Source organism: Talpa europaea (genome assembly GCF_964194135.1).
Source record: "Talpa europaea genome assembly, chromosome: 1".
Lineage (NCBI taxonomy): Eukaryota > Metazoa > Chordata > Mammalia > Eulipotyphla > Talpidae > Talpa > Talpa europaea.
In genome coordinates, this window is record NC_140073.1 from 12,739,959 (window position 1) to 12,765,448 (window position 25,490).

A 25,490-nucleotide genomic window follows, 5' to 3' on the forward strand; every position below is an offset into this window, starting at 1 on the left:
AGTAGGAAACAAAATTGGTTATCCATTGACTGAGTAGCTTTCAGAGTTCTTTTAAGAATAAATTTTCAGGGCCTCCCTGGTGGCACAGTGGTTAAGCGCTGGGTTGCGAAGCTGCCTGTAGCCTCTGTAGCACCGGTTCGATCCCTGGCTGCTCCCTGGCCACCGGAGGTGGGTCCCACATGGCGTGCAGACCTCTCCTGCCGCCCACTGCTCCCCTCAGTAGTGTACTTCGGTCCTTCTGCCTGCTCTGCTCCCCGCTCTGGCTTTGGTGAATTCTCTCACCCTCCCACACTTCTGACTGTACCCAGTGCTTGTATAAATAAAAAAATAAATCTTTAAAAAAAATAAATTTTCAGTTCTCTTCTATAGGGCTTTTATTAGTTTGTTTTCCTTTTGTTCTCCCTTTGTAGGTTGTTGGAAAGGATACCAATGTTATGTTGGTGGCTTTGGCAGCAAAATGTCTTACTGGCCTGGCAGTTGGACTAAGGAAGAAATTTGGGCAATATGCAGGACACGTAAGTAATACTCCTTTTTAGACACAAATCAATAACAGAAAATGGCAGTCTCCTTTGCTTTATACTTTAAAGCAACTCTTTGGCTAGGATCTTTATACATTGGGCAAGTAAATTTTTCACTTAAGTTTGATTAATATTCAGCATGATACCTCACAATATTTCACTATGTTGGTTGTAACTAAATTCATGAGCCTAATGTAGGAAATCATGCACTTGGCCTAAGGTATTACTTGAGTTGATTTGCTTATTATTTAACATCTTGCTTTGTTCTTACAACCTAATAGACAGTATAACAGGATAAAATATAACTTATGATAACCAGGACAGAATGAAAATGAGATTTAAGAAAGGCAATAAAAAATTGGAAGTGAGGCAGCTCTCTTGCCCACCTGTGACTATGCAGGTGCCTCTCTTCCTCCTTTTCCTAATAAACCTGTCCTTTTAAAATGTTAAAAAAAAACACACACACAAAACACTGGACATGAGATTGCTATCGTGTGTTTTATAGTGTTTTCCCTATTTAAAAAAATTAATAATTTACTTAGATTACATTATTGGTAATATATCAGTTTGATGTATTCTAAGAAAATCTGGAGACAATCATTGAATATAATATTGGTATCAGTTTCAACTGTTTGGTAACTTTTAGTTGATTGATATCTTTTCTTTAACTACAGCATCTGTCTTTTGTCCTTTAAATCTGGTACATAAATGGTTCAACATTCTGAATACTGACTTGACTGACTTTTAGGGCTTAACTTGCCAACCACTTGACCATTTCTGTAGATTGACTCAACAGTCTCCTAATAGTCCATAGTCATGTGTCAGTGTTATTTTATGAAGCTAATGTCTAATTGCATTTGCATTATGGTATTTGGAGCTTGCTTACTCATAGCATTAAAAATAATTTCAGAGAACTGAAAAAAAAGAAGACACTACCAAATAAAAATAAATCATGACTAGCTTGCTACCAGATAATAAAAACTAGGGGCCTATAAAACCCAGAGTGTTAGTGGTGGGTGCATTGTGGTAATGCCTGAGTGGGGAGATGCTATACTTTTAAAACACAAATGTTGTACACCAATGCTACCTCAATTGAAAAGAAATTTTTAATTAAAGGAAACCATAGACATGTAAATCATAAATTGGAGTAAAATTATAATCAATATTTTTATAGAATAGTATTATAAATTATCTGTGTGTAACTATAATACAGTGGCAATATATTAGCTTTTGGTCAGCTTTGTGTTACTTCATAGTAACACATATGTAACAGCATATTTTATATGGTAACACATAGTAACAGCATATTTTATACTTTTGTATTAGGAATAACTTTTTAAGTTAGAAAATGATTAAGACACATCTTAATAAATCTTAGTTGGATGATTATCTGTCCCTCTGATTTGTGATCTTATTCTGACTTTGTGACAGGTATAAACTGTCTTTTTGGCAGTATATATAAAAGAACTTTAGTTTTATATTCATTAAAATACTTTGATTTTCAAGTTTGTAACTAACTCCTGGCATTAAAATGTCTTTTATATTTTTCCATGGGAACCACATTCCTTCTTACCTGTACCACTTCTGAGAAATCTTGAAAATAAAAAAATTTTAGATGCCAGTGACCTTTGCTGTATCTTCCGGACCTTAAAAACAACTTTGATATGCCTGCTAACCACATTGCCTGGCACTCAGTATACATATTATGTATTCAATAAATATTTAATAAGTTAGTTTTTGCTTAAAAGATATAATTAAAAATATAAAAATTCTAACCACTGATTAAGAAAATATGTCTAATGAAAAAAAATGCTAAATTTCTGGTACTCTTTCTTTTTTCTTACTGTATTGAAGATGAGAATTATATACTGTACCTTCCCCCCATCCTAATTCCTAGTTGGAACCCTTTTGTCTAATAAGAGATGTTACTGATAGAAATGGTTATGTGGTTGCATATAAGGTATAAATGTAAAATAAAAAGGCTGAGAAGCACTGCTGTGGTGGAGTAGAATGAAAACCTTGATTGTTCCAGCATAAGATTCTTGTGCCTTTCAAGAAAGGAGGTGACTTTTTATTCAACTTAGATGTTATTTTTGCTTGCTTGTTTTGGTAGAGACAAACAGCTTTATTGAGGTATAACTTACATGCTGTAAAATTCACCCTTGTATATATTCATTTTTTTTGGCATCTTCACAAGGTTTATAGCTATGACCATGTTATCTAATTCCAGAATATTTTCATCACCCCAAAAAGAAACCCCAGTACTCATTAGCAGTCACTTCCCTATTCTCCCATCCCCTTAATCCCTGGCAATCATTATTCAACTTTCTAGTCCTTATGGATTAGACATACATATAAATGGAATCATACAGATATGGTCCTTTGTACCTGTTTTCTTTCACTTAGCATAATATTTTCATGCATCTTGTGGAATACATCAGTACTTCATTCCTTTTTGTTGCTGAATAATATTCCAGTTGTTCACTTTTGCAGGTTGTGCCAACCATTTTGGAGAAATTCAAAGAAAAGAAGCCACAAGTAGTACAAGCCCTGCAGGAGGCAATTGATGCAATCTTCCTTACTGTAAGTTGACAACAGAGTTTGTGGTTTGTCTCTAAAGTTTTGTCAGTGTAATATTTTAGTTGTTCTTTACAGCTGAGAAAAGCTTACTGACCACCTTTTCTTTTTACAGACCACACTCCAGAACATCAGTGAGGATATTTTAGCAGTAATGGATAATAAAAATCCAACCATCAAGCAACAGACATCTCTTTTTATTGCACGAAGCTTCCGCCACTGTACTGCTTCTACCCTACCAAAGAGCTTGCTAAAGCCATTTTGTGCTGCTCTACTCAAGGTATATACTGTCTTTGAAATTGGGGGGGAAATTTATACGAAGGCAAGATTGTATTTCTTATTATTTTGACTCTATATTGGTGTTCAACTGGATCTGGCCAAGTGTAGGTATCCAGTTTGGATTCTTTGAAGATCATTTGTGTGAGGCTTATTTTAGGTGGCAGGAGGAAACCTGCTGAGTGGAACACCAGAGGTTTCCTTAACCCAAAAAGAATTTGTGAAAGTGCAACTGTTAATTGGCACAAGAAAAGTTACACTTCAATGAATTGTCAAAAGCAAGTTCTTTATCCAGCAAGCATCAGTCTGAATTAAAATCAGTATTATTTAAAGGACTTGTATTAAGATTATTTTGCTTATTTCTGGATTATAGCACATCAACGATTCTGCCCCTGAAGTCAGAGATGCTGCATTTGAAGCATTGGGCACTGCTTTGAAGGTGGTTGGTGAGAAAGCAGTAAACCCATTCTTAGCTGATGTGGACAAACTTAAGCTTGATAAGGTAGGTTAGTAATGGGTTATAATGAAACTAGACAACAGTCCTGCCTCTGCATTATGGTTTTTCTCTTGAAAATTAAAGAGTATTGGTTTCCTTTTGGTCAGAATTTCTCAAGTAAAATAACATTTTTTTAATAAAGCTCAGTGACCAATCTGTAGAGGGGTATAAACAGTGCTGTGATATAAAATTGCTTCTGATATAAGACACACATTTGCTTCTGATATAAGATAGACATTAATGTGTATCTGCTGCCAAGAAAGCCTGGAAAAATTATCTTTTTTTTTTTTTTTTAAGATTTATTTATTTATTTATTTATTGATTTATTGATTTATTGATTTATTTATACAAACACTGGGTATAGTCAGAAGCGCAGGAGGGTGAGAGAATTCACCAGAGCCAGAGCAGGGAACAGAGCAGCAGACGGACAAAATACACTGCTGAGGGGAGCAGCAGGCACAGCAGGAGAGGTCTATGCGCCATGTGGGACCTTCGCTGGTGGCAGGGGATCGAACTGGCACTGCAGACACTGCGGGCAGCTTCACAGCTCAGTGCTCAACTGCTGCGCCACCAGGGGAGGCCCTGGAAAATTTATCTTTGTTGAAAAAGAAGCTACTCTGAATTCTCTTGTAGTTGTGGTTTAGAAGTGACTTCTTAATAATGTAGTGGCGACATTTCAAAGTTGGGCTTAATGATATTTATCTCAATTTTATTCTTCAGATCAAAGAATGCTCAGAAAAAGTTGAGCTCGTACATGGTAAGAAAACTGGTCTAGCTGCTGATAAGAAGGAACCCAAGCCTTTGCCTGGAAGGACTGCTGCTTCAGGAGTTGCAGGAGATAAGGACACAAAAGACAGTGCAGCACCCAAACCAGGACCCTTAAAAAAGGCACCTGCCACTAAGGTTAATAGATGACTTGGAAAGTAAAGTTTAAATATAGAATTCATTAAGGTATAGGGTCTGAATCTCGGGCTCATGGTTATTTCAATATTATACCATGTGATATGACCTCATTACCACATTCAAAATACAATAGACTGTCTCTTAATAGAGTACTCCAACAATCCATTTGGATATTTGAAACTTTAATAGAGGTAGAAATGTATAGGAGTATATTTTAAGGTATCAGAAACTATCATTAAATAATGAAGTAAAATGTAGCATCAACTCGGTTGTTCTGCTAATAATGTGCTGAATCATGTCACTGAGGCGCCATTATCCAGTCCAGGTCTTATCCCCGCTGTACAATGTGAAAGAAGGGAAAATGCCCAAGGGCTAATTTGGCTTTTCAACAACTTGTCCTGTGCACTATCTAAAGCTTGAAGTTATCTTACCCAGATGCCAAAAGTTTCATTCTCTTTCACTACTCTGAATCCCAGCCTGGATTTTTATCAGTTTTTACACGTGAAACATTTTACTACATAATCTTATTTAAGCATCATAACAACCATTGAGATAAGTGTTTTGTGACCCCCTTTTTCCAGAAAAAGGAACTAAGACTCATAAGGTTAAGTGTCCTGCACATGCTGTTACATTTACTCTGATATTGTTATTGTTTACTTTGTCTCCCCACACTGTGTTATAAACTTTAAAGGATAGTGATCCTGTCACTGCTTGATCATCAGTGCATAGAAGAGTTTCTGGCATATAGCAGGAGCACACCATACATTTATTGAACGACTAGTGTTGCAGAACTGGGATGTGGACTAGCCACAGTGTCTAGCCACAGAGGCTGTACACTGTCATTCATATTGTGCTGTCTCTGCGGCACTCTGTCCACAGTGCAGGGAGTTGGCAGCTGTTTTTTCCTTTCTCACTAGTCCCGCCTCTCTGTCCAGATTTTTCTGCCAAACTCCATTTTCTTCTTATCTTGCTGACCCCTTCCATGTTAGCTGGCGTTCTCTTATTTGAATTCTTACTAGGAATTCTTTAAAAAAAAAAAAAAAGAAGAAGACAACCTGCTTAAATTACTATTTTGAAAAGATAAATAGAACAGTAACAGCTTCTAACCTACTGAGCCAATAAACATGTCTTTAAAAAAAAATTAATTGACGTATCTCTTACACTACACAAGAGTGCTATTGAGGAAAAGGTCCAGAGTATAGAATTTTCTATTTTCAAAGTTAGAAAACAATTAAATCTCTCTTCATGAGTTTATTTTAAATCAACAAAAAATTACATTGCTGATATAAACCAACCAATGGATAATATTAAAGGTTTCCATTTGATTAAAAACTGGCATCTCAGTTTTCCTTATCAAACCTTAAAATCTCAGAATATGCTCAGGGCAACATTGATTACAGAGCAAATCTGGATGTTGAAGACTAATTTGTAGTCTAGAGTTTGTAGTGCAGATACTTGCTTAACGAGTATCCAAAATAAGTAGAAAGAATGACATTGAACAGTGATATATGTTACCATGCTGTTGTGACTGCTGTTGACTGTGTACTGTGTGATAAACAATTTTTCTTATAACCTTTCAAAACCAGGGTGAAATAATGTTTAAATCAAGATATTTAAGTAGAATATTAGCAGGTGGAATCCACTTGGACACAATGAAACTGAACAAATAAGTTTATTCCAAGTTTGCAAGGAAAAAAAAGATTGCAAGATGGGTCATTATTAATATTAAAAAATTTATTAAGGGATATATCAAAAGAAATTTGATTCCAGACATGGAAAAGGAATATGGTAATTTCAGCATATCTCCTTGCTGATAATTCTTCATTGTTTTTGTTGTTTTATTAATCTTAGCCACATAAAATGATGTATAACATAATTAAATATACAGAGAGATAAGAGCTACAGATAGCAGTGGACATAGCAAACCAAACGTGAGCATTTTGCTTTATAATTATGAAATACTAGAAATTCAAAGTGTGAAATAAAGTGAGAAATGCTACCATGAATACTGTTCTACGGTTAGACAAAAGAATAATGAAGTGTAAGATCCATCAACTTTGAAAACCCAAGCAAATCAGTTAAAAAACTACTTGTAGAACAGTAAAAAGTTTCTTTTATAGAACAATAAAAAGTTATCTTCAGCATGACTAGAACACTCAGAGATGGCCGTGTCAGCTGCTCTTTTCCTTCACAAATGTGTCCTACAGTGCACCATAATATGTTCTGTTATTGGGGTAGATGTGTATTGAGTGCATGTCATTACTTAGAAACTGTCTTGATACAGGAAAGATTTAGGGATCCTTAAAAGCATAAGGACTTAATTTCTCAAATTAACCTGTAACTGTAGTATAACTTCAGTTCATCTTTTTAAATTTCTGTCATTAACTCATTCTGGTTAGAGGTTCTTTAATAGGACATCTGCAGCAGCACTCCTTCTGCCCACCTGTGCCTATGCAGGTACTTCTTTTCATCAACTCTCTCCCTCCGCAGGGCAGCAGCTTCTTGCCTGCCTGTGACCTGTACCCTGCCGGGACTTCTCTTTACTGACCTCCTTCTCAAAGGCCACTCTCCTTAAGGCCGCCTGCCTGCAACCATGCAGGCCTCTCTTAGCAGACCTATCCCTTTCTGAGCAGCTCTTCTGCCCGCTGGTGTCTATGCATGTGTCCTATATTCTTTTGTCCCTTTCCCTAATAAACCTGCCCTTTAAATATTAAAAAATATATAATAATAGGACATCTGCAGATTCCTGGATAATGGTCTAGAGGGAAACTGTCTGCCTTTAAAACTGCTAAATTCTGTGGACATAAAAAAAGTATTTTCTAAACAAAATTTTAAGATGTCTCTGAGCTGAAAAAAGTTTAAGAACCTCTGTCCTAAATCCTTAAATGGTTTTGTTTGTTTGGTTTTTTTAATTGGTTTTAGGCTGGCGGGCCACCTAAGAAGGGGAAACCAGCTGCACCAGGAGGTGCAGGGAGCACTGGAACTAAGAACAAGAAAGGATTGGAGACCAAAGAAATAGTAGAACCTGAGCTCTCGGTCAGTAGTTACAGTATGCCTCCAACTCACAAGCTGCGGAAATTTGATAACTCTGGGAAGATTGAGTTTGTTGTTTGCTGAGTTCTACCACATATAGTGAATAGATAACAGTTACTGAAACTGTGCCTTTATGGTGGCATGATGGAAGCCTAATGTTTTGTATCTTACAGCTAGAAGTATGTGAGGAAAAAGCGTCAGCTGTCCTTCCCGCTACCTGTATACCACTTCTAGACAGCAGCAACTGGAAGGAAAGGCTGGCTTGTATGGAAGAGTTCCAAAAGGTGAGTGTAGAGGGATGACTTGAGTGTGAAAAAAATTAGAAACAATTAAATCGGTCAATGAAGGAATTGTCCTAATTGCTGTGTTTTATAACCAGTGAACAGCATCCTGTGTAGCCCTCATTTCCACTCCCTCCCTCTTTCAGAGGTAGCCATTTATTTGACTTAGGTGTATACCATCCCCGTGGAATTAATCATTAACCCTGTAATTCTCTTATCCTCTTGTTTTACTTCAAGGCTGTTGAACTGATGGAGCGAATGGAAATGCCATGCCAGGCATTAGTGAGAATGCTGGCCAAGAAACCTGGATGGAAAGAAACTAACTTTCAGGTATTTTTATTTATTTATTAAGATGGGGTTTTTTTTTTTTATTTATTTTATGCATATACAATAACTGGAGAGTAGGCCAGAGGTGCAGGGGGGTGAAAGGATTCACCATAGACAGAGTGGGGAACAGAACAGGCAGATCTACTGAAAAACACTGCTGAAATACATGCAACCCTTTGCACCACCAAGGAGGCCCTGTGTGTGGCTTTTGAAGATTTTATTTTTGTGTAGAAGAACTGGGGTGCAGGCCAGAGATGCAGGGGGTGAGAGGATTCACCAGAGACAGAGTGGGGAGCAGAGCACACAGATCTACTGAAATACACTGTTGAAGGGAGCAGAGGACAAGCCAGGAGACATCTGCTGGGCCATGTGTGGGTTAGTTTCCTGGCTGAAGATTGAACTCAGGTCGTAATGGTGATAGCACCAAGACCCCATGCTGTATTTTATTTACCAACTCACCAGTTGATTTGTGTCATTTCCACTTTTTGGGATATTGTGAATAATGTTGCTGTGAAAATTTGTGCATAAGTTTTCATGTGAACACATTTCAGTTATTACTAGGTCAGATGGTAATTTTATGCTTAACTTTTTGAGGAACTGCTAAACTGATTTCCAATGTGATGGCATCATTTTATTTTTCCACCAGTAGTGCATGAGAGTTCCAATTTGTCTACCTGTTCACCAACACTTACTATTTAAATATTCAACAGGACAAAGGGAAATATTCACTGGCAAAGAAAACCCCAGTCCTATATGTCTGCCATTGTCACATTACATACATATCAGAATTTTTGATTCATAAACTTTCCATGTGTTAACATTGAAAATATTTGAAAACATTAAATGGTTTGTTTTATTTTCTCTCTTCACTGTCAATTATATAATTTAATTACTATCAATTAAAGGATAAAAATTATTTTGCTTCTTTAATATTCTGATTTTAGTTTGGTTGTATTCTTAGCTATTCCTGTTGTATCTTCAGGCTGTTATAAAAAAATAAGTAAAAAAAAATAAGCATCTTTGGCTTACTTATAACTTATACTTATTCTTGTTTCAGGTGATGCAAATGAAGCTTCACATAGTTGCTTTGATCGCCCAGAAGGGAAATTTTTCTAAAACTTCAGCTCAGATAGTTTTAGATGGCCTTGTAGACAAGATTGGAGATGTGAAGTGTGGGAACAATGCAAAAGAAGCTATGACAGCAATAGCCGAAGCTTGTCTGTTGCCATGGACAGCAGAACAGGTTAGTCACACAACTTTTTAAATTTTTCCCAAATTTTTATTTACACTTCCTAATTGAACTTTAGTTCTCATCTTCTCAAGTAAATCATTTTTGATACTTTTTTATTTTTACCTTTAATAATATACTGTTGCTTGATAATAAAAATTTATCTTAGTCGAGTATATTCTATTAAACATGAGAATAATATTCTCGTAAGATATTTTCGTCTATAGGCTCAGATGAAAAGTTGTAAAATAGTCCAGAAAGTTTTAATACTATTGTCTGTTACCTCATTTTCTGATGTAAGTGAAATATTTTATTTCTAAGACATTCTTGCAATTGTTTCAGCATCAGAAAAACCATGCTTATCTGCTTCTGTCTAATTTCATGCTGAAAAATATGAGAGATAACACTGATCTGTTGTGCTTTTGCTCCTGCTGCAGGTTATGTCAATGGCCTTCTCACAGAAGAATCCTAAGAATCAATCAGAAACTCTGAATTGGCTATCAAATGCAATAAAAGAATTTGGTTTTTCTGGGTAAGTCAAAAATAAATCAAGTACAGAATAATTTACTGTTTACCAGTCTCTAATTGGTGATTATATTTGTCAGCCTTCTCTGCTTATTTCTGAGATGCCAGAGTTGGGCTAATGTATGTAAAATAAAACCATTTTGTTTCAAAAGTCTTTATTGGCTTGTGCATCCGCATTTTGATATCCACTAATACTATGAGTTGCTTTTCCTCAAGTGTTAATAACTGCCCCCGTAGAAAAACCAACTCCAAGGATTTCTAGTCAGATGAAAATTACTACATATAATCACATTTGTATAGACTCCTTTAGTATACATAGGTGAATTAAAGATTCTCAGAGACCCTGCATAGAGAAGATTTTTTAATTTTGTTTAACTCACCGTTTCCCTAACTTACTTACATATTGAACACATTTGTTTATTTCGTTCAATAAAATTTTACAGTGCTAACTTTATGCTAGGCACTTGCTAGATAATAATTCATTTGATGAGTTCTCATAAAACCTATTCTCATTTTATAGATGAGGAACTAGGGAACCAAAGCTGAAGTAATCTGCCTAAATCGGAGCTTGGAAAAAAGAAAAACCAAGATTTAATTCCAGGCATTCTGGTTCCAAGAGAAAATACTAAAACTGCTATACTGTACTGTTCCACACATGCTGCTGCGTTTTACAATGTCCTTTAATATCTTGTAAAAATGTTTGAGTTTTACCAAATGAAGAACTACTATTCTAGAAAACTAGTTATTATCTGTGGTGTACATAGTTGAGAGTATGGTTATAAATCTCTTCTTGATTGTATAGTTTTTGACGTAAAACCAATCTCTTGGCATGACCTAAGCCAGGTGAAGAATATTTTCCTTTTGAATAAGTTGGAAACCATTCAAGAATTTTTCTTTAAAGATTTATTTATTTTTATATAAGAACTGGGGTACAGGCCAGATGCACGGGAGGGTGAGAGGATTCACCGGAGACAGAGCGGGGAACAGAACAGGCAGACTGAAGAAATACACTGCTGAAGGGAGCAGCGGGCGAGACAGGAGAGGTCTGCTGTGCTATGTGGAATTCTCGCTGGCCGGCCAGGATCGAACCCGCACTGCAGAGGCTACAGACAGCTTCACAGTGCAGTGCTCAACCGCCTGCGACACCAGGGAGTCCCCCCATTCAAGAATTTTGAGCAGAAGAGTAATAGGATTGTTCCGACTATAGTTAAAACAGATAGTGAATGTCCAGGATAGAAGCAGGGAGACCAACTAGAATAGCCTATTGGGGGCCTCCCCTGTGGAGCAGTGGTTGAGCGCTGGGTTGCGAAGCTGCCCGCAGCCTCTGCAGCGCTGGTTCAATCCCCGGCTGCTCCCTGGCCACCAGAGGAGGTCCCGCATGGCGCTCAGACCTCTCCTGCCGCCCGCTGCTCCCCTCAGCAGTGTACTTCGGCCCTTCTGCCTGCTCTGCTCCCTGCTCTGGCTCTGGTGAATTTTCTCACCCTCCCGTGCTTCTGACTGTACCCAGTGTTTGTATAAATAAATCAATAAATCTTTAAAAAAAAAAATAGCCTATTGGAATAATACTGTCAAGAATGTGTATTTTTGAAAGTAGACTAACTAGGATATTGGACATAAGAAAGCAATTAGAATGATATGAGGCTTTACTAAAGTAGGGGAAATTGTGGGAAGAATATGTTTTGGGTTGGATGTGGACTATCAGGAATTTGATTTTGACAGATGTAGGACATATATTTGACATACAAATGCAAGTGTCAGAGAGGCAATTGAGTATAGGAACCTGGAACTCAGGAGAGAGATCATCACTGGATTTAGAAGTAGTTAGCATATTGATAGTATGTATTTTAAAGCACATTTTACATGAGTATTGAAAGAGAATAGATAAATTCCAGGGGAGCCAATTCCAGACTGTGGCTTTATAAAATTCTATGAAGTGTTTGGTAGGGTTCTTTTGTTTTTAATTCTGAATGTTATTTCTTCTAGATTGAATGTAAAAGCTTTCATTAGCAATGTGAAGACAGCTCTTGCTGCAACAAACCCAGTGAGTATATACAGCATATATATAGGAACAGGACAGTCATCTTTGTGGTTCTGTTTTGATTTAGAAAGTTCTTTTTGTTCTGACAGGCTGTGAGAACTTCTGCTATCACTCTGCTTGGTGTGATGTATCTGTATGTTGGTCCGTCTTTGCGAATGTTCTTTGAGGATGAAAAGCCTGCCCTCCTTTCCCAGATAGATGCAGAATTTGAGAAGGTAAAGATTCCAGAATGTACAATCCATTGATGAACTTGGAAATACTCATATATTAGTTAAACCTTTAACCCTTTGGAATAAAGAATATGTATTTGCTTTTATAGCACTGGAAAGAGTACATAAGAAATCGATAGTTGTCTGAGAAAGAAAACTGGGCAGCTATGGCAGCTATATAGGACAGGAGATTTTCTGCCTTACATCCTTTTGTACCTTTGGGATGTCAAATATTTTGAATATATTACCTATTCAAAAAGTATATTCAACATAACATTTTTCAAAATTTAAAATAAAGGAACTTGACCCTCCTTGAATAAACTTCCTAGTCAGAATTGCTAAGTGTTAGCATAAGCCTTTAATTGTGTTGGACATACAAATCAAAACACAAATTCATAATTGAGAAGTCATAGTCTAATGTATAAAAATACCTTTTGCCATGTAGTCTCAAAATTGGAATCTAAGTGGGAATTAAATTGTTTACGCTCTAAATATTTTTTTTTTAAGATTTATTTATGCAAACAACTGGGGGTACAGGGCAGAGGTGTGAGGGGAGGGTGGGAGGATTCACCAGAGACAGAGCGGGAACAGAGCAGGCAGAGTCACTGAAAGACACTGCTGAGGGGAGCAGCGGGCGAGACAGGAAAGTTCTGCTGCGCCATGTGGGTAGCTCCCCAGCTGGGGATCGAACTCATGCTGCAGTGGCTGTGGACAGCTTCATAGGTTGCGTCTTAACCCCTTGCGCCACCAGGGAGGCCCCTAAATATTAAATATTATGAAGGAATATGGACATTTGGTACAAGCACCTTTCTCTAGCTTGTTTCCGCTCATATTTGTCAAAGTCATTGGCCTCACTGATTTATTTGTTCTTATGTAGATGCAGGGACAGAGCCCACCAGCTCCAACCAGAGGGATTTCAAAGCACAGCACAAGTGGTACAGAAGAAGGAGAAGATGGGGATGAACCAGATGATGTGGGCAATGATGTTGTTGATCTTCTGCCAAGGACAGAAATCAGGTAGGTTTTGACCTGTGAAATGATTTATTGTACTGAATTCTTAGGTACCTTCTCAAGAGTAACCGCATTCTTTTAGGATCTGAAATAAAGGGTTCTTTCTTCTGGTTTTTGTTTTGTTTGTTTAGTGATAAAATCACTTCAGAGTTGGTGTCTAAGATTGGAGACAAGAATTGGAAGATCAGGAAAGAAGGCCTAGATGAAGTGGCAGCCATTATCAATGAAGCAAAATTTATCCAGCCAAATATAGGCGAACTTCCAACTGCCTTGAAGGGTCGACTCAATGATTCCAATAAAATCTTGGTACATATAGTATATGCCTTTTCTTTTTCTCACTCCTCTCCTCACTGCAGAAAATTCTTTTTCAATGTCATCCTCACTAGCAAAAAAAAAAGTGTACTTTATTTATTTTATTTACCTTGAACTAGAAATAACTGCCTTTAATTTCTTAAATGTACATCAAGATAGACGGCAGGTTTATTAATCAAATTTTCATGAATCTCAAATTTGCTCTTTTCAGAAATCCAATATTAAATATATTTACATAAAACCACTTGTAAAGCGCATGCCTGACTTCTGATTTTTCAATTTAGATTTTTATGTCAGGATTTTTCTAAACCAGATTTTACCTTATAAAATTGTGAAGCAGTATAACCTCTGGTTTAGAATTTTAATACTCCAGTTTTATTAGAATAGCATCATGACATACTCCTCTGTCTCTTAACTGCCTAATGCCTTGACTACATAGCAGTAAACTTGAAAAACATTGACCACAGCTTGCTCATGGGGCTAATGTAAACCTTTTTACCCTTCCCATTCAGGTGCAACAGACTTTGAATATCCTGCAGCAATTGGCAGTAGCCATGGGCCCCAACATCAAGCAGCATGTGAAGAATTTAGGCATCCCTATCATCACAGTACTTGGAGACAGCAAGGTAAGCCTCTTTTCACCACAGCTCCATTCTGGAATAGGCCACCATTCTTGGGCTGTGGTTTCTATGCTGATTATGACATCATTGTTTAAAGTATTGATATAAAGGGTGAATATAAGGGCCTCCCTGATGGGGCAAAGGGTTAAGACGCAACCTATGAAGCTGTCCACAGCCTCTGCAGCACAAGTTCGATCCCCAGCCAGCTAGGGAGCAACCTACATGGCACAGCAGGCCTCTCCTGACTCGCCCCCTGCTCCACTCAGCAGTGTACTTCAGTCAATCTGCCTGTTCTGTTCCCCACTGTCTCTGGTGAATCCTCTCACCCCCTGCACCTCTGGCCTGTACCCCAGCTCTTGTATGCATAAATTAAAAAAAAAAATCTTGGAAAAAAAAAATAAAGGGTGAATATAAATATCTGAATTTGGGGTCATGTATTTATTTTTTCCCTGAACTATAGTATCAGGGTATTGCAGGTTCTTCTAGTAATTCAGTAAGATATTTGCAGTTTTACAGTTGTAAGCCCTGGACTTACTATTTGAATATCTCTTTACTTTGGCATAAATTCTTTAATTTAAGGAATTAGGATATGTTAACTTTTTTGTGTGTCAAATTGTGCTCATTTATGAATGCAAATTGATATAAAAACATACATGTTCAAATCCTAACATATAAGATTATATTCTTTAGCAGATAACCACAGACATAAAACCCCTCAGAGACTCATGAAACAAAGCCTAATAGTTTATTCACTGTACTTGATATTTTATGCCCAAGTTACTGTTTTGCCCATTTAACTGAGTACAAGTGCCTTACAAGCAGAGTTTTATGTTTCTACTTTTTTTTTTTAATCTATGATTTTTTTTTTTTAATAGAGGCATGTTTATTTATTTATTTGTTTGTTTGTTTGTTTGTTTTGTTTACACATGCACTGGGTACAGCCAGAAGCACGGGAGGGTGAGAGAATTCACCAGAGCCAGAGCGGGGAGCAGAGCAGGCAGAAGGACCGGAGTACACTGCTGAGGGGAGCAGCGGGCGGCAGGAGAGGTCTGCGCGCCATGTGGGACCCTCCTCCGGCGGCTGGGGAGCAGCCGGGGATCGAACCAGCGCCGCAGAGGCCGCGGGCAGGTTCGCAACCCAGCGCTCAACCACTGCGCCACCAGGGAGGCCCACTACTTTATTTTTGAGTTAGAGAACTAGCTTCTCTTCAGAGAAGATGGTGCCAAGTAGGTTCATGTGAACCACAAAGAAATTTCCATTGTTTACAAATTAATAAGCTTTTCACTCCCTACCTGTAAGCCATAGTTGATGTTATTTTTTACTAATTTTCTTCTCCATTCAGAACAATGTTCGAGCTGCTGCCCTAGCAACTGTGAATGCTTGGGCAGAACAGACTGGCATGAAGGAATGGCTGGAGGGAGAAGATCTTTCTGAAGAGCTCAAAAGAGAAAATCCTTTCTTAAGGCAAGAGGTCAGTAGTACAAATACCATAGAAGCCCATGCTTCACTCCTGCATTTACCTTCACAGAGGCTTGACCTACTTAATAAATACACATGTACAAATAGGATAAGTTCATTATAAAACAGTTAATAAAATAAAACAATTTCCTGGAGCTTTTGTTATTCACATGCTTCTTTTTTCCTTTCATGTGCTTTTTTTTAATTTATTTTTTTTTTATTTTTATATTCCCCATACAATTGCAACCCCCTGATTTGACCCCAATCCCTCGTTTCCCTCCTTTCATGTGCTTTTTTAATAGACTTTTTAAAGGACTAAACTTTTGGTGGAATTTTCTCTTTCATGAGATCTTAAACAGTAAAATAATAGGTTTTAATCAAAATATAAATGTAGAGTTCAACTTTAGAAACCTATTAGTGTAGTCCAGCTTGCCAGCAGGCTAAACAAGAAAAAATCATTCCATTTCAGTTGACAATGAAGTTGGATTTGAGAAAAACGAACACCTATTCATGATTAAAACTCTCAACAAGTTAGTAGTAGAATTAGCTCAACTTGACAAAGAACATCTACCAAAAATTCTACAAATAATATAATACTTAATGGTAAAAATAAAGCTTTCCCCCAAGACTGAAAATAAGGGAAAGATACCTACTTTCACTAGTATTGCTTAGCACTACAGTAGTGAAAGTTCTAGTCACTACAGTAAGGCAAGAAAAAGAAATGAAAGGCACATTCTTTGGGAAAAGAATAAATAAAACTATCTTAAAATTGCAATAACCTGACTATTTGTATAGAAAAATCCCAATCTGTAAATAAGCTCCTAGAACTAATAAATGAGTTCAGTAGGACTGCGGGCTACAAAATCAATATACAAAGATCAGTGTCATCTCTTTATAATATAATGAACATGCAGAAGCCAGAATTTAAAACACAATACAATTAACCACCAAACCAAAGAAAGTGAAATTCTTAGATATACACTAAAACAAATATGGAATATTGTAGAATGCTAATGAAAGAATTCAAGGAAGACCTAAATAAATGGAGAGACATGTTCTTGGATTGGAAGATTCAACATAATAGAGATGTTAACTCTCACTAAATTGATCATTAAATTTAATGTAAATCCTATCAAAATTCCAGCAAGTTTTTATAGACAAAGACAAACTTACTCTAAAAATCTCTTTGGAAAGACATGGGCCCTAGAAAAGCTAAGAAAAAGTAAGCAGCCTATCATATATTATGATGTTGCTCATATGATCAAGACACTGATGTGGCAGGGGCAAGATAGACCTACAGCCCATGGGGACAGAAGGGAGAACCAGAAATTGACCCACAAAAATAGGACCAACTAGTTTTGTTGTTTTTGTTTTTTTTTTTTCTTTTAGTGATAAAATTATGAACAACTAGTTTTTGACAATGTTAAATTCACTGGAGGAAGGACAGTCTTTTCAACAAATGATTCTGGACAATTGAATATTCATAGACAAAAAAATAAACTTTGGTCTAAACCTCACATCTTATTCAAAAATTAACTCAAAAGCAATCATGGACTTAAATGTAGACTATGAAAGTATAGACCTTTTAAAGGGTAACAGGAGAAAATCTTCAGGCAATAGAGGTAGCTAGCAAAGAATTCTTAAAACTTGACTCAAAAACTACAGTTCATAAAAGCAAAAATTAACAAATTATGCCTCATCAAAATTAATAACTTACAGTACAAAAGACCATGTGAAAAAGATGAGAAGATAGTCTACAAAGTGGGAGAAAATATTTACATATGATACAGGACTAGTATCTAAACTATATAAAGAACTCTTAAAAACTCAACAGTAAAAAAGATCTAGTTAGAAAATAAACAAAAATATGAACAGGTATTTCATTAAAAGGTAATATGCAGATGGTAAATAAGCCCATGAAAGATGATCCAACATTATTTGTCAGGGAAATGAGATATCACTACACAACTACCTGAATTGCTAAAAAAAAGGTGTCAGCACCAAATGCTAGATATGGGGAAACTTGAGCATTTTGCCAATAGAAAATGTAAAATTGTACAGCCCTCTAATAAACAGTTTGACAGCTTATTATTAAAACTAAACATGGGCCTTGCTGGTGGCGCAGCAGTTGAGCACTGGGCTGCGAAGCTGTCCACAGCTTCTGCAGCGCCGGTTTGATCCCAGGCGGCCAGTGAGGGTCCCAAATGGCACGCAGACCTCTCCTGCCACACCTGCTGCTCCCCTCAGCAGTGTATTCTGTCAGTCTGCCTGTTCTGCTCCCCACTCTGGCTCTGGTGGATTCTCTCACCCTCTTGTGTTTCTGACTGTACCCAGTGCTTGTATAAAATAAATAAATAAATCTTTAAAAAAAAAAAAACTAAACCTGAAGTTTCATGAAGAATGACCCAACAGTTGCAATCTTGAGGTATTTCTTCTAGAAAAATAAAAATGAAGGTACACGTTAGGAATGATTATACAGAAACTCACAGCAATTTCATTCAGAATAGTTGAAAACAGGAAACAGCAGAGATACCCTTTGACAAGTAAGTGTTACACAAACTGTTGTATGTCTGTGTATATAATACTAGTTAGTAATAAAGGAAATGCATTGTTGTTTGATACATGCAACTATTTAGAGAAATCTCTAAGGAATAATGAATTATGCAGAGTGACAAAAACCAAACCCAAACACTTATATACTGTGTGATCCCATTTATATATTAACATGTTTGAAATGACTAAACTTTAGAAATGGATAACAGATTAGTAGTTACTAGGGATTGGGATGGGATGGAGGATCAGGGAGGTAGCTGTGGCCATAAAAAGTATGCCAGACAGTGTCTTGTGATAGAACTATTCAGAATCTTGGTTATGGTGGCTATTGTACTAACACATGATAAAAATTGTATAGAACTGAATACACATATTTACACAAATAAGAACAAGTTAAGCTGAGGTAGTCTGAATAAGATCAGAGAAATGTGATGTTTGTACCCTGGTTGGGATACTATAGTATAGTTCCTAAAGTGCTGCTGTTGGAGGAAATTGAGTGTGCCTGCAGTCTCTGCATTATTTCTTATAATTGTTTGTGAATCGACAATCATCCCAATAAAAATTTCGATTAAAAAATAAAATTAAGGGGCCTCCCCGGTGGCGCAGCGGTTGAGCGCTGGGTTGCCCGCGGCCCGCGGCCTCTGCGGGGCCGGTTCGATCCCCGGCTGCTCCCCGGCCACCGGAGGAGGGTCCCACATGGCGCGCAGACCTTTCCTGCCGCTCGCTGCTCCCCTCAGCAGTGTCCTTCGGTCCTTCTGCCTGCTCCGCTCCCCGCTCTGGATCTGGTGAATTCTCTCACCCTCCCGCGCTTCTGACTGTACCCAGTGCATGTATAAACAAAACAAACAAACAAACAAACAAATAAATAAAAACATGCCTCTAGAAAAATAAAAAAAAAAATTTTTTTAATTAAGAATTCTTTTAGGGGGATGGGGAAAAAATGTAGGGTTAAAAACAGAACTGGTAGAATTTGTTATTTTCCAATCAAATAAATGTTTTGGGTTTTTTCTCATTGAATAGTTCTTAGAATTAAAAAAAAAGTAAAAAGTAGGTGAAAATTTTTCATATTTAAAATCATTAAGAACTATTAGAGCTTTATAATTTATTACCCAAATGTGATCCAAAGAACTATGTCTTTGTCTTAAAGATGATTGTCATTGCATATTTATTTAAATATAGTTCGTTTTTGTGGTTGAGCGGGCACAGTTCTTGAATAATGGAAATTACTGACTTTGTATAGGAAAGTTGTAGTGTAACAGCAAATTACTGTTTCGTACTGATAAAATTATTAAACCTGAGATCAATGTCAGTATCCACTTGAACTGTGTAACTCGTCTCTATTTCTTTTGGCAGCTTTTGGGCTGGCTGGCTGAGAAACTACCCACTCTGCGTTCCACCCCCACAGACCTGATCCTTTGTGTTCCTCATCTCTACTCCTGCCTGGAGGATCGTAATGGAGACGTGCGGAAGAAGGCCCAGGACGCCTTGCCATTCTTCATGATGCATTTAGGATATGAGAAAATGGCCAAGGCTACTGGGAAACTAAAGGTACTACTTGCTGCTGCTGCTAAATGGCTAAAGACCATTTAGAAAAATACTTAACATAAATTTATATAGACAAAAGAGCGTATTACTTTGTATGACTTTCACGTTGAAATCCCAATGAAAGCAAAAATAAAATATTAAGCAGTAGAGAGCTTCTAAAGAATCTACCGACTGTGCAGGGATTAAAAACTGTGACCTTCTAGAATGGTAGCTAATTTAGTGTGACTTCATAATGTATGTTACCTCTCTTCTACTGGGTGCTGCCTCCCTTCATTGGTATTTCAAAGTAGGAGCTCAATGATTTGTTTGACAGCAGATCTCTTTGTGAACACAGCATCAGTGTATCATTTATGTGGCTTATTCTGTTATATTGTCTCCCTAGCCAACTTCTAAAGATCAGGTGTTGGCCATGCTAGAGAAAGCCAAAGCTAACATGCCAGCCAAGCCTGCTGCACCTGCTAAAGCAAGTTCCAAACCAATGGGAGGGTCATCTTCAGCCAAATTCCAGCCTGCCTCAGGTAACTCTATTTCAAGGGGGTTAAAGGGGAAGGATATAGCCCAAGGGAATTCTAAAAAGAAATCCAGTTTTCATTTTTTATCATAATTCCTCACCACTTATATCCAAAGCCCTCCTTCCTACTCTTCTTCCTTACCCTTCGTTTACAAACATTTGTCAAGTACCTGTTTTTTGCCAGGTACCTTGCTGATGATTGATTTGGTTTCCAAGTCCAAAAAGGAGTTTGGAGTAGCACATTGAAATGCTCCTGAAAGCAAGTGTTCCGTTCTTATTTTTAAGGTTTCCACAACTATTTTCTGCTATTGGATATTACAGTTTGCAGGGAACTGAGGCCCTCCAGCTTAATCCCCTTTATTAACATATGAGCGCATCCATAAAGGTTAGTTGACTTGCACAAGGCCAAATAGCCAGCCAGTGCCTGAATCAGCACAGAATCCAACTTACTCAATCACAAATGAGTTGTCTTCTCTTCTAGACTTAGAACTTACATACATTCTGTTTGGTGGGATAGAAATAGCCAATGTAAACTTAGAAATTTTACGTGGTAAAACTGTTGATATCAAAATATATATTCAATTGTAACATTTATTAGAATCTTGCTATGTAGTTAATACTGAGTATCAAAGATGACAGGCCCTGTCCTTAAGGAAGTATCAATCTAGGTTTATTTAACTTCTATTTAGAAAATTGTTTTAAAATAGCAGTTTAAATGTTGAAAAAAAGGAAAAGTAGCTTTATTGAATTAATTTTTTGAGGTTATTCTTATAGAGAAATTCTGGGAGAAAAAAACAATAAAACGCTATAAATTGATACACTTAAGATTGCAGGGTTTTTTAATCATTATATACTTACCTGCCCAGAATATGGTATTTGAGTTTATATTTATATTCCATGCTTTTTATCTCAAAGCACCTGTTGAAGATTCCGTTTCCAGCACTGTAGAATCCAAGCCTGATCCGAAAAAGACCAAAGCTCTAGGAGTTTCCTCTAAAGCAAAGGTACAGTAATTCTGCATACTTGGATTTTATGCAGTGAGTTATTCTATTGGGAAAGACATATTATGTATGAAAGAGCATTCCTACTCTTGATATTATAAATTATTAAAGTTTCTGTGGCTCATTTTTAATAAGGCCCTCAACATAGACACACCTGCTCTCAGGAGCTGCTGTCATAGTATGTGTCATGCAGATCTTTCATGAAAATTTGCAGGAGTGAAGAGAAGGAAATCATTTAGCTCTGGCAGAAGAATCATTGAGGCTGATTGTGATTTGAGGAAAGGCAGATGATAATTTTCTTCAAATCTGTCTGTTTAGTTGTCATACTAGCAGGATCTGACTAGTCTGCAAGGAAATACCTTCTGTCCCAGCACCAGCAGGATTGACTTTAATGCATCACCAATCTTTTTAGCCCTTATGGAGAGTTAGACAATTTAAAGAAATGTTTTCTATACTTAACTTTAAATAACCCCTGGGTATTTTTTTTATTTTAATTAAGGTTTGAATCACTTCAAATTTTCAGTTTTCTTTCCATCTGATACACAGACATTCTAAATCTTGGGTTATTTTTAAAACCCACTTTAGTAACTTAAGCATTTTAAATGTTTCTAGCAACTTTCTTTAGAAATGGGTTCAAAGGGTCTCTAGGTATAGTGATAAATATACATTTATATATGGAAAGATAAACTTTCTCAACTAAGTGGTATGAAAATTGTGAATGCCATTCACAAATGTTATTAATATGGAAAGCTAGAAATAACAGAGGATTTCAGGAAAGAAAAGAACTATCCAATAAACAAAAATAGTCTGTGACCCAGAGCAAAGGTAGAAAATAGTGGCTTTTCCAACTATAGTACCAGTACAAGGACTAACCAGCAGCTACTTTAAGAGTGTTACGAGGGGGCCTCCCCTGGCGCAGCGCTTGAACGCTGGGTTGCAAAGCTGCCCGCAGCCTCTGCAGCGCCGGTTCAATCCCCGGCTGCTCCCCGGCCACCGGAGGAGGGTCCCACATGGTGCGCAGGCCTCTCCTGCCGCCCTCTGCTCCCCTCAGCAGTGTACTTCGGTCCTTCTGCCTGTTCTGCTCCCTGCTCTGGCTCTGGTGAATTCTCTCACCCTCCTGCGCTTCTGACTGTACCCAGTGTTTGTATAAATAAATAAATATCTTTAAAATAAATAAACCAATGTATCCCCTTTTAAAAAAAAAATGAATGTTACGAGAATTCCTAGAAAACCTGTACAAAAGCATAAACAGAACATATGCAAGATTCTAGGCCCCATCTATTTCTTTCATGTGGAAAGTGTAGAGAGGTGTTGCTGGCTTATATAGGGCCCTATTATTAGGCATCACCATCACCTTGATGAGGAGACGTAGCCTCACTAATTGATCTTCCCGAACCTTGGTTGTAGAGTGCACAGGGGAAGAAAGTGCCGAGCAAAACCAGCTTAAAGGATGATGAGGATAAGTCCGGTCCTATTTTTATTGTTGTTCCCAATGGAAAGGAGCAAAGGATGAAAGATGAGAAAGGATTAAAGGTAAGGAAAGAGTTAAAAGTCTTCAGGAGCTTTTTTGCTTGTTCTGTTAATCAAAAATAATTTTGCTACCTGAAATTCATATCACAGTGAAATATCTGATAATTAACTGAACCTTTTGTTTTTCAGTTGTCTTACTATTTCACTAACTACTTTATAAGAACACTGTTTCCTACAAAAGACACTATAGAATGGAGCTATTGCCTGTTTTAATCCAAAGAGATTAAAAGGTTTTTTTGTAATTTAAATATTAAAGAATGGAAAGTATTAATCTTTATCAACTATACATATGTAATAGGCTACTTCTTTATTCCTTCTTGTATCTGATATCTTAAAGACAGATTTGGTGACTGTTTGCCTTGTTCAATCATTTCTCTTAGGATATTTTGGTTTTTTAGGTAAAGTATTTTTACAAAATATATACAAACAGTACAAAAAGTGTAGAGTATAGTATGAAAAGCCTGTCTCCCATTCCAGTCTCCTTCCATGAGGAAGATCATATTACCAGTTCTTTTGTGTGTATGACTCCAGAAATACTAATATTCCATACTGATACAGTCATGTATGTATAAACATATAGACCATCTTTTATGCAAATGGAAACATGCCCTAATCTTTATTCTCTATCTTTACTTTTCTCTTTCAATGGTATGTGAAATACCTTAAAAATCATTCCATATCTGCATGTATATGTGCATTCATTCTTTTTTTTTTTTTTTTTAAATAAATTTTATTGTTATATTCCCCATACAATTGCAGCCCCCCCATTCTGACCCCAATCCCTCCCCTCCCGCCCCCCTAAAAGTGTCTCTGGTTCATAGTTTTTTGTTGATTTTGATTTTCACTATCTTATAGTTATTCATTTTCCTGGTCCCTTATTTAAGTTTTCTAGATTCCTGCTATGAGTGAGACCATCCGGTATTTTTCTTTTTCTTTTTGGCTTATTTCGCTGAGCATGATCCCTTCCAGCGCCATCCATGTTGCTGCAAATTGCATGTGTTTATCTTTTTTGAATGCTGAGTAATATTCCATGGTATATATGTACCACATCTTCTTGATCCAGTCATCTATTTTTGGGCATTTGGGTTGTTTCCAAAGCTTAGCTATTGTAAACAGTGCTGCTATAAACATAGGGGTGCAGGTGTTCTTTGGAATTGATGTTTCTGTGTCCTTTGGGTAAATACCTAGGAGTGGAATTGCTGGATCATATGGAAGCTCTATGTTTAGTAGGTCCAGAAATCTCCACACAGCTTTCCACAGTGGTTGGACCAGTTTGCACTCCCACCAACAGTGCAGAAGAGTTCCTTTTTCTCCACACCCTCGCCAACATTTGTTGTTGCTAGTTTTTTTAACATGTGCCATTCTCACTGGTGTAAGATGGTATCTCATGGTAGTTTTGATTTGCATTTCCCTGATGACAAGTGATGTTGAACATTTTTTCATATGCCTGTTGGCCATTTGCATTTCCTCTTCAGAGAAGTTTCTTTTAAGCTCTTCTGCCCATTTTTTGACTGGATTATTTTCTTTGTTGTTGTTGAGTCTCATCAGCTCTTTGCAGATTTTTGTGATCAGTCCTTTATCATTAGTGTTGGGTGCAAAAATGTTCTCCCAGTTGGTGGGGTTTCTCTTTGTTTTTGTTATTGTCTCTTTTGCTGTGCAGAAGCTCTTTAATTTGATGTAGTCCCAGCTGTTTATCTTTGCCTTCACTATCACTGCTTTGGGTGATGTGTCTGTAAAGATGTCTTTGATGTGCAAATCACGTAGTGTTTCGCCTATATTTCCTTCTATATATTTTATGGTTTCAGGTCTTATGTCTAGTTCTTTAATCCATTTTGAGTTGATTTTTTTTTTTTTTTAAGGTTTTTTTTTTTTTTTTTTTTTAAATAAATTTTATTGTTATATTCCCCATACAATTGCAGCCCCCCCATTCTGACCCCAATCCCTCCCCTCCCGCCCCCCTAAAAGTGTCTCTGGTTCATAGTTTTTTGTTGATTTTGATTTTCACTATCTTATAGTTATTCATTTTCCTGGTCCCTTATTTAAGTTTTCTAGATTCCTGCTATGAGTGAGACCATCCGGTATTTTTCTTTTTCTTTTTGGCTTATTTCGCTGAGCATGATCCCTTCCAGCGCCATCCATGTTGCTGCAAATTGCATGTGTTTATCTTTTTTGAATGCTGAGTAATATTCCATGGTATATATGTACCACATCTTCTTGATCCAGTCATCTATTTTTGGGCATTTGGGTTGTTTCCAAAGCTTAGCTATTGTAAACAGTGCTGCTATAAACATAGGGGTGCAGGTGTTCTTTGGAATTGATGTTTCTGTGTCCTTTGGGTAAATACCTAGGAGTGGAATTGCTGGATCATATGGAAGCTCTATGTTTAGTAGGTCCAGAAATCTCCACACAGCTTTCCACAGTGGTTGGACCAGTTTGCACTCCCACCAACAGTGCAGAAGAGTTCCTTTTTCTCCACACCCTCGCCAACATTTGTTGTTGCTAGTTTTTTTAACATGTGCCATTCTCACTGGTGTAAGA

At 37.1% G+C, this 25,490-nt stretch overlaps 1 protein-coding gene across 3 annotated transcripts in view; it reads left to right on the plus strand.

Moving 5' to 3' along the window:
• CKAP5 (cytoskeleton associated protein 5) overlaps positions 1–25,490 on the plus strand; it is a gene marked incomplete at both ends in the record, with an annotated part of 62,356 nt that overhangs the window by 14,577 nt on the left and 22,289 nt on the right. For all 3 annotated transcript variants that reach the window (XM_084243349.1, XM_084243350.1, XM_084243351.1), the window contains 20 exons: positions 411–515; positions 3,012–3,101; positions 3,211–3,375; positions 3,745–3,873; positions 4,588–4,770; positions 7,693–7,810; positions 7,981–8,087; positions 8,322–8,414; positions 9,469–9,654; positions 10,077–10,171; positions 12,148–12,205; positions 12,292–12,417; positions 13,289–13,428; positions 13,554–13,728; positions 14,247–14,360; positions 15,697–15,825; positions 19,719–19,913; positions 20,293–20,428; positions 21,337–21,425; positions 22,830–22,955. In XM_084243349.1, coding sequence (XP_084099475.1) covers positions 411–515; positions 3,012–3,101; positions 3,211–3,375; positions 3,745–3,873; positions 4,588–4,770; positions 7,693–7,810; positions 7,981–8,087; positions 8,322–8,414; positions 9,469–9,654; positions 10,077–10,171; positions 12,148–12,205; positions 12,292–12,417; positions 13,289–13,428; positions 13,554–13,728; positions 14,247–14,360; positions 15,697–15,825; positions 19,719–19,913; positions 20,293–20,428; positions 21,337–21,425; positions 22,830–22,955 — 2,559 coding nt within the window. The remainder of the gene's footprint in view (positions 1–410; positions 516–3,011; positions 3,102–3,210; positions 3,376–3,744; positions 3,874–4,587; positions 4,771–7,692; positions 7,811–7,980; positions 8,088–8,321; positions 8,415–9,468; positions 9,655–10,076; positions 10,172–12,147; positions 12,206–12,291; positions 12,418–13,288; positions 13,429–13,553; positions 13,729–14,246; positions 14,361–15,696; positions 15,826–19,718; positions 19,914–20,292; positions 20,429–21,336; positions 21,426–22,829; positions 22,956–25,490) is intronic.